The sequence below is a fragment of the Mangifera indica genome, chromosome 4 (genome assembly GCF_011075055.1).
Source record: "Mangifera indica cultivar Alphonso chromosome 4, CATAS_Mindica_2.1, whole genome shotgun sequence".
In the NCBI taxonomy this organism is placed as follows: domain Eukaryota; kingdom Viridiplantae; phylum Streptophyta; class Magnoliopsida; order Sapindales; family Anacardiaceae; genus Mangifera; species Mangifera indica.
The window spans coordinates 931,367-941,079 of NC_058140.1; the positions used below are offsets into that span (position 1 = coordinate 931,367).

Consider the following 9,713-nt stretch of genomic DNA (forward strand, 5'->3'; position numbering starts at 1 on the left):
TTCCACAAAAGTATGAGTCTTATTTATTATACATGGGCATATTTGAAGCAAGAACTTGCTTTCCATTTTGTATTTGATACATCACATTGGCTCCATTACCAAATAATAACAAACAAATAGTATAGTTCACTCTAGATACAATCTTCAATAATTCAATCAGTTTGCACCAATTTCAACATTTGAAGAAACAAAGGGCTTTGGAGGCATCTCCAAGCTTTGTAAATCACCTTCAAGCATCTGTAATACCATTGGCATGGAAGGTCTCTCTATTGGATTCCATTGAATGCACCAGAGTCCCACTATTGCAAGCTTCTTGGCAATTTCCTTATCTTCATCTTCAACAAATTCAAGATGAAGTTCTTTTCCTTGGCTCAATTTGTTGTATATCCACTCTGGAAAGTAAATTTGGCTCTGATTTTCAGTTGTAAGATCAATATTCTTCCGACAGCCAACCATCTCTAACAACATCATTCCATAACTAAACACATCTGATTTGTAAGAAACATCTCCAAAATTTCTTGAGAAAAGCTCCGGAGCAATGTAGCCAGCAGTTCCTCTAGCCGCAGTCATTGTTATAACACTTTGTTCCTTTGAGCATAGCTTGGCAAGACCGAAATCTGAAATCTTTGGCCTAAAATTATGGTCAAGTAATATGTTGTGAGGCTTGATGTCAAAGTGAAGGATCCTTTGGTTGCATCCTTGGTGCAAGTACTCTACTCCACGGGCAATGCCAATTGCAATGTTTTGCAGCTTTTCCCAACTTAATGGACGCTGAGCTGACTGGTTTTCCCTTGAGAATAGAAACTTCTCAAGCGATCCATTTGGCATAAATTCATAAATAAGAGCACGTCGTGTTCCTTCTGAGCAAAATCCTAGAAGACGAACAATGTTAAAATGGTGTATCCTTCCTATAGTGGCCACTTCATTGATGAACTCTTCTCCATTTTCTTTTGAATGTTCCAACATCTTAACCGCAACTGGAATTCCATTGGAAAATTTTCCTCTGAAGACACTTCCATAACCCCCTTGGCCGAGTCTCTGTTTAAATTTACCCGTAATTTTCTTAAGGTCACTGTAAGAATATCTGGCTGGATTAAGAGTCTTGTAGTCTTCCAGGAACTTGTCCACTTTAAGTTGAGCCTCTTTTTCACTCTCAGATTTCCATGATTTGTAAAAAATCAGTATCACCAACGCAAGTAATGTACTCCCTCCAATACTTACAGCTATGGACAATACAATTTCTTTTACTGGAGAATCTGCATCTCAAATGGAAAAATGTTAGCTCAATTATCATCAATTTTGTAAGCTCAAAAGCTTTTCAGGCTTCCTTCCTCCCATGAGCGAGCGATCATTCAACTAAACATTAAATTATAAAGCTGCATAAAAAGAGGGGATAAATTTAAACGATCCGACAAATCATTTGCAACAAAATTTCTTAAAGAAAACTTACGATGGCGGTCGTAGTTGAAACAGAATTTTGGATTGTCATGTTTGCAACACATTACAGAATTGCTTGTAGTATTGAACCAGCAGTAGTCTCCTGAACCTTCGCATTTATCGCATTCTTTATGAGTCTTCCATCCTATTTCGATTGCTGGATTTGTGGAAGTCCCTCCAGTAGCATCCGCTGAATTCAAATCTATAGAACTTCCAACCGTTTTATATTTTCTACAATATAAGGGCAGAATTTCATCTGAATATTCTTGTGAACTCATTACATAAACAAAATTTCTATCATAACTGAGGCAACTAATAGGTCCAACTACATCGTAATAACTTCTGATGTTTTGAATCCTGTTGGTGCAGATGAATACTGTGCGTTCTAACGGATAGGGAACATAGAATCTAGAGTTATTGAGGTCAGGGGCTAGAAGACTTTGTATTGTGCATGCGGTCTCCTGCACATCCGTAATGGTAATCCAGCGAAAATGATATTCAATTTCTTGCACATAGTAATCGCCTGAGGCAGGAAGGTGCAACAATGTCTTGTTATTTAAGCAATACAATTCAAACCCTTCCTGGGCACAAAAGAGTGGTTGAGTTTTGAGTCGGAAGGGATATCTAATTTCTGGTCCGTTTGGGCTGCATCTTTTTGGTGCACAGAATTCGTTAGGATTCTCGGCTCCTGAGTAAGGTGGGAGAAGGATGATGATCATAATCAGTACAAGGAACATAGGAAAGAGAGAGAGAAAGAAAGAAAGGAACAAGAAGCAAAGGTCCAATAATTGTTAAGCTAATTACCTTTTTTATGTGGCTTAGAACTTGGAACTACTAGAACCACTGCTTCTAGTCAAGACTGGGTTGATAAATATTTTTTTTTGTCATTTTTCTTTAAAAAATAAATGCAAAAAGAAGAGAAAAAGATAATTTGACATTTATCAGGAAAAAGATGAGTGGGAGAAGAGTAAAAGAAATATTAACATTTATTAAAAATAAATGAGCAAATGTTACTTACAAAAAAAAAAAAAATTGAGTAGGTGTTGAAGATATATGGTCAGGTAGGTCCTCAGCTCGACCTAGACCCCCTTGATTTAGTCTAACTCTCAAAGGCACGATCTCGCTACCAAGTAAGAGAAAGATAAACTGCAAATTAGGCTGAGAGTGAAATGGGAACAAAACACCAGTAAATAGCTTTCATCAATTAGCAGAAAGAATAAAGTTTAAATGCTTAATCTTGCCAACAGATTTCCTTGATTCCAACCGCAGAGTAGATTGTTGCTGCATCCTTATATTAATTTATTTTTAATGCATATTGAGTGTCAACGTTAGTTATTGACTATTACCCCTTATTCCAGTTGAATTCTGACCAAGAACTCAAGGATCATTGTTCTTACTTTTCAAATAATTTGACACATTTCAAATTCCTCTTGTTGGTCCAAAATTTGTTATCATGTAGCTGTGTAGACGAAGATGAATCAAGAAGAAGAAGATGAATCACCCAAACTTGATTTCACCTTCCAAGTTTGAAATGTTTATTTTTTCATCCATGTATTAAAATCAATGTTATAGTTTTAGTCAAAGTTTATTTTTTTTAATTTATATTATAATATATAAAAATTTAATATCAATAACATCCCTAATAATACCAAAAGTCTATAAAGATGGACATGATGGCCCTGAAACTAGATCAGAAGAACATAACACCTCAGACCCACCACTATGCGTTCACTGCACGCACCAGATGAGGACCCTCTTGATAAATAGCAACAAGAATCCTTATAGTCAAGACGAGAGGCTAACTGAAACTTATTAACCTAACTAGCCAGACCAGTTGCAATTGAAACAAACTTGCTTCTGATAAGGTTAAATCACATTAAAGTGTGAAGGCTTAATATAATTCAACTGTCCTTGTGGATATATAATTGTTTGACTCTTCCGAGTCAATTAGATGTGTAGGACACGGTATATAATTACTTGACTCTTCCGAGTCAATTCGATGTGTAGGACACGGCTTTATTTGTGATTAGATTGGGAGAAAATTCAAGGTGCCCACTCAACATGGCAAAAATTCAAATGGCCTTTTGAAAAATAATTGCGGTCCTAGAGGTTTTATCATTTACTAAGATGTAATAGCATTCACAGAAAAAGAGAAAAGAAAAAGAAAAAGAAAAATGAAAAAGCCACCAGATAAAGATCAGTAGTAACTGTAAAGATTTATTGCTCTTCACTAATAAATAAAAATATTACTAGAGAGAATTGACTGCTATATAACCAAAAAATTACTATAACTTGAATCAAACAAGTTGTTTATGTTATTTTATGGGGTGTTTTTGGAGTTAACAACTTTATAAAACAGAAGGATTAAACAATTTCATAAATAAAGCAAATAATGAAACAATGTTATAAATTCTTCTTAACTTTTTGAACCATTTTTATACTATTATACCTCCTACTAATGGAGAGGAAAGGGCTAAAGATAAAAAAACATGGAGTCTGGAAGCCATTCCTTTACACAATTTTTGTTACATATTTATGGTTAACCCTCAAGGTTGTGGTTTACTATTTCCAAATCTTTCAATTTAAACTACTAGGATATATCCCCCTAATTTTAGGGTTGTTGACACTTGTAAAGGCAAAAACATAGGTAATTCATCTGTACAGGTAAAGACAGAATAATGAACATATTTATAAATTCCTCTAAAGTTTTTTATTATGTATACTTGCAAAGAAAGGAAGAAAGATTAACAAGAAACCGAAAGCAAAAACGGTGCATTTTGAACACCAACTAACGGCACCGTTTAGTAACACCTGTTTTCATTCCTTGAGAAGAATAAAACATCATCAGTTTTTATTTTTACAATGTGAACCAATTTACTCTAGATTACATTCTTCAGTGCTTCATTCCATTTGCACCAATTGACATGAACCTCGATTAAGTCTTCTCTCTCATGGTTTAGAAGAAGAACAATAAAATGTAAGTTAAGGAACATGTATGGTAAAAGCAAGGATATTTATGTTTTCCAAAAAAGAAATTCAAAAGCTGCATATTTCGGTAAATCAATAACCAAGCGTCGGAATTTTAGAATGAATCTTATTTATACATACATGGACATATTTGAAACAAGAACTTGCTTTCCATTTTGTATTTGATACAGCAAATAGGCTAGCTCCATTTCCAATTCAGAAGAAACAAATGGTATCGTTCACTCTAGATTACATTTTTCAGTACTCAATTAGTTTGCAAAAATTTCAACATCTGAAGAAACAAAGGGCTTTGGAGGCATCTCCAAGCTTTGTAAATCACCTTCAAGCGTCTGTAATACCATTGGCATGGAACGCCTATTTTTTGGATTCCATTAAAGCAGTAAACACAAGGGCCGGATTGGATCCAAATGTCTATAAAGATGAAAATGATGGTCCTGAGAATACATCAGAAGAATATAACACCTTAGACCCACCACTGTGCGTCCACTGTATGCACATCAGAAGGGGAATATACAGTCAAGATAAACGTGAGGAACTTATAGTCAAGATGAGTGGCTAGGAGAAACTTATTAGCCAAACTAGTCGGACCAGTAGCCATATGGGAACAAACTTGCTTTTGATAGGGTTAAATCACATTAAAGTTTGAAGGCTTAATATAATTCTACGCTCTTTGTCGATTTATAATTGCTTGACTGTTCCGAGTCAATTCGCTGTGTAGGACACGGCTTTATTTGTTTGTGATTAGATTTGGAAAAATTTCAAGGTGCCTACTCATCATGGCAAAAGTTCAAACGGCCTTTTGAAAAATTACTGCGGTCCTGGAGTTGGATCATTTACTAAGATTTCCAAATGGAAAGTGTAAATTTGAAATAAACATGCACTCGCTAGTGAATTTTGTATTAATGTGGTTAATATTTGAGAATTTTTTCATATGGTATAAGTAAAATATCAATAAAATCCTTGATGTTTTATTGACTTTTTATACATCATTGTTATTCCTTGAATTCCTATCTTTTATTGTTATGTGAAAGGATAAAAATGTCATTTTCACACAAAATAAAAAACAATAATTGGAAAAATATTTAAAATGTATAATTTTTTTCATATTGATTATATTTACACATTTATCCTTTTCTATTTTTTCATTTCTCATTATTGTCTCTTCCTCTTCGTCTTGCATTTATTTATTTTTAATAAATGTTAATCTCTATTTTTCCTTTTCTTCTTCTACTCATTTTCCATTATCATATATTCCTTCTTCTTTTTCCACTAATTTCATTCAATAAATGTAAATCTATTTGTTTCTTTTTTTTCTACCGAGAAAAATTGATATTAGATAAAACTTCCAATTCACTTGTATTCTAATATTATCTAATAATATATACAACCAAGATACATGTCAATAAAGAAAGAAAATATACAATAAAATAATTAAGCAACTAGGCAAAGGTCCTATTGTGTATACTAGGTAACTAAATTTTTTGATTATATCAATCTATATTACTTAGAATATCTTAGTCCATATCATTAGAATATGTTAATCCATAATTGATTATATCAAAAAAATATATAAGTGTTATGGATTGGATCTTAACACAAGTCAATTAGTTTTGTGTAATATGGATTTTCATCTTCACACTTATAAACTCAATTTATATTTCCGATATGGTATCAGAGTATAAGCCAAACAGCGAGTTTTATACCCTAAATGTTCCTAGATATAAATGGCAATGCACCCAACCAAAAATTGGCTAAGATCTTAACACAAGTCTAATAACCTAAGTGTTTGCACTTAAGCGGGAGTGTTGGAGACTCAAATAAATAATAAAGAAATAGAGTCTCACATCTAATAAACTTAAATAAAATGAGTGGCATATAAGTGTGTAAATTGAACCTTAACACAAGCCAATTGGTTTGGTATAATATGAGTTTCAATATTCACACTTGTAAGCTCAGAGCACGAGTCAAATGGGGGGTTTAACATGGTATCAGAACACGGTATCAGAGCACGAGTCAAATGGAGGGTTTAATAGCCTAAGTGTCCCTGGATATAAGTAACAATGTACGATAAGTTTAACAGCCTAAGTGTTCCTAGATACAAGTGACAATGTACTTAATCAAAAACCGACTGAGTCAAACGGCAGGTCAACAACCTAAGTGCTTGCACTTAAACGGGGGTGTTAGAGACTCAAATAAAAAAGAAAGAAAAAAAGTATCACATCTAATAAATAGAACATAAAGAGAGTAGTATGTAAGTATGTGGATTGGACTTTAGTACAAGTCAATTGGTTTTATATAATATGAGTTTCAATCTTCATACTTATAAACCCAATTTATATTAATAACAGTTGGAAATGCGAAATACGTAAAACCCCGCTAGTCATAGTCTATTAAACAATAAAAAGCCAAAGAACTTATTACCGTTTAGTTTATTGGCAAAGTTTAACCTACTAACTAGAAAATTCAAATAGGTACGTGTTATCCAATACTATTAACATAACATTTTCTATTAGTTTAATGATAAAGTAAAATTTTGATTTATAATGATAAAGTAAAATTACTATTATAAATCTATGGGACCCAGAGTTATTTTAATTCTGAAAAAAAGGTAAATTTAAAACCTTTTAATTTTTTTAAAGGTAAACTGGAGGACCCATAAAATTAACATTGAGAATGAATCTAATACAGATAAAAATGGAATCATTATAAGCATCCACAGACTTTTGATGAATCTTTGGTGATAAATGAATGAGTAAATATCTATTCAATGTATATGTTCAGAGACTAAGACAAGATTGAAAAGGTTTCTTCCTAATTCGCAATTGGTCAAGAATTGAAAGATTGAGAGAATTGGGGATAGATAAGTTTACAATAACTAAAGTTGTCTTCTTGGAAGAAGATGAAGCGCTCTAACGCTGGCGCCAATGATGATGATGATGAAACTATATATACATAGTCAGATTTAGGAAAGAAGATCAAGAGGAAGAAGCTGGTTTAAATCAAAAGAAGAAATGGGATTGATGATGGAGAGTTGTATATCAAAAAAAGAGAGTCAGAGATCCAAGAGATGGGATCTGCCATGTCTTATTATCTTTTTCACCACCATTTAAATTTCCAATATGGAAAGGATGATGACACATTTTTCCGTACTAATCAATTATGGGTTTCACACATTTAAAAAATTAATTATTTTAATAATACGAATCAAATTTATGAACGCATAAATTGTCTTCTTTACTGTTATTTGGTATAGAATTTATAAACTTCGAGGGCTATTTAATAAAGGAACGATAAAGATTACTTTTTTGATAATTTATTTTTATTATTTATATTATTTTATTTTATTTATAAATAATAAAATATTTTAGTAATATTTTATTATTAATAGTGATATAATAAATAATATAAGAAATAATTTGATTACCACATCTATCTTAAGTATTAAAATATTACTAAGATAATTTTAATTTTATTATAATTATATTATTATTTATTAATTTTGTAGAGAAAAATAATATTATTTTCAATTAATATAACAAATTATATAAAAAAATATTTTAGAATAATTATATTAAAGAATATTTAAATAAAATAATATATTACTATTCTTTTATTTTTCATCTAACTAAAAAATATAATTATTTATACCTACCTATTTTTATCAAATTTATCTAATATAATAATAATGTATAGTCAATAATCCTCCAGATAATCTATTTTTAAAATAATTTTTCAATTTTAATAATAAAACATTTTCAAAATCAAACGTCCCCTAAATATAGATGATAGGTATTTAGATTTTTAAAGTTAAAGTTTGTCACTTGATCAAACCTTGAGTGAGAATAAGTCTTTTAACTACAATAAAATTATTTATACATTGTTTTTAGTATTTAATAGGTGTTATTTTATTTTTAATTATCTTATTTCTAAGTTTTAAAATTATTCTTCCCTTGTGACGTGATTGGTTTGAGATTATATTTGGTTATTTTTCTAATCACAATGATCATTTAAACATATTTTTGGAAAAAGATCTTGAAAAAGTTGACGACTTTTCCCTTGTCATAGTTCCTCCTATCCTGCAATTTGATAGATGATATAATGTAATGAAAATTGAAAACAATAGCTTCGACTGGGAGATTAAACTAGGGATGGCAATGGGGAGGGGCGGGAAGGGGATCTCAATCCCCGTCCCCGTCCTCGTCCCCGTCCCCGTAGGGATATCAATCTTCATCCCCGACCCGTCCCCGCTACAGGGATGAAAATGATTCCTCGTCCCCTCCCCGCAAAGAAAAATCCCCTCTCCATCCCCTCCCCGTCCCCACGGGGAAAAATCCCCTCTCCGTACCCGCAAAAAAAAATATATTTTTTTTATCTTGTAAATAAATATAAATATATTAAATAACAAAATTAAAATTAATTTACTATTTCAAATATCATAAATATAATATATTAACTCTTTTAATATGCACAACAAAAACTTAAATAAATTTGAAAAACATAAATAATTTAAAACTATAAAAATATATTAATATTTTAAATAAATATATTAATATAAAGGGATGAGGAGGGGACACATGTATCCCCATCCCCGGCCTGTCCCCGATTGCGGAGATTTTTTTCATCCCCGCCCTCTTCCCCGTTTCTATCGGAGAATCTCCTTCCCGTTAGAGTCGGGGAGGGTCAGGGCCCCTAAAGTCGGGCCGAAATTGTCATCCCTAGATTAAACCAAACATTGCAATCAATATACAAGCTGCCCTTTATTGTCTCTAATAACAATAACTTCGACGCACCTGCAAAATCTCATTCAATTAAAATCTCATCATTTATTGAGTCATGTTGAGAAGAGGAAACGAAAGGTTTAAAAAGCATATATAAATAGTCAATGCTTCATTCTAACATTTCTCTTACTTTGGTAATTGATGGATAATTTGTTGCATTCACTCATATGTACCACAACCTAATTATGACAATTTTCTAGTAATCCCAATTTCACTTTCAATCTCATCTTGGATTTCTAAATCTACTCCCTTTAGTATTTGGTCATATGCCCATGATAGGAAGTATATTTTGCTTGAACGAGTTTCCATTGAAAGAAAACTCCTCACTCCAACCATTTCTAACAACAACATTACAAAATTATAAACATCTAACTTACAAAAAATCACTCCAAAATTCTTGAAAATCAACTTCAAAGCTATGTATCTTATTATTTCTCTTGTAATATTGATAGACCAAAAATCATTTTTCTTTGGATAAAATTTTGCAAGGCCAAAATTGTGGTCAACCAA

General features: G+C 31.9%; 1 protein-coding gene across 1 annotated transcript; it reads right to left on the minus strand.

Annotated features, from left to right (window-relative positions):
* On the minus strand, nt 1-2,257 carry LOC123213896 (rust resistance kinase Lr10-like). Its single transcript, XM_044633525.1, has 2 exons — nt 1,451-2,257; nt 1-1,256 (listed from the first exon to the last, which is right to left on the minus strand). Exons 1-2 carry the CDS (start codon nt 2,172-2,174, stop codon nt 157-159), a joined length of 1,824 nt encoding a protein of 607 aa, XP_044489460.1. The 5' UTR covers nt 2,175-2,257; the 3' UTR covers nt 1-156.
* Nucleotides 2,258-9,713: the final 7,456 nt, after the last annotated feature.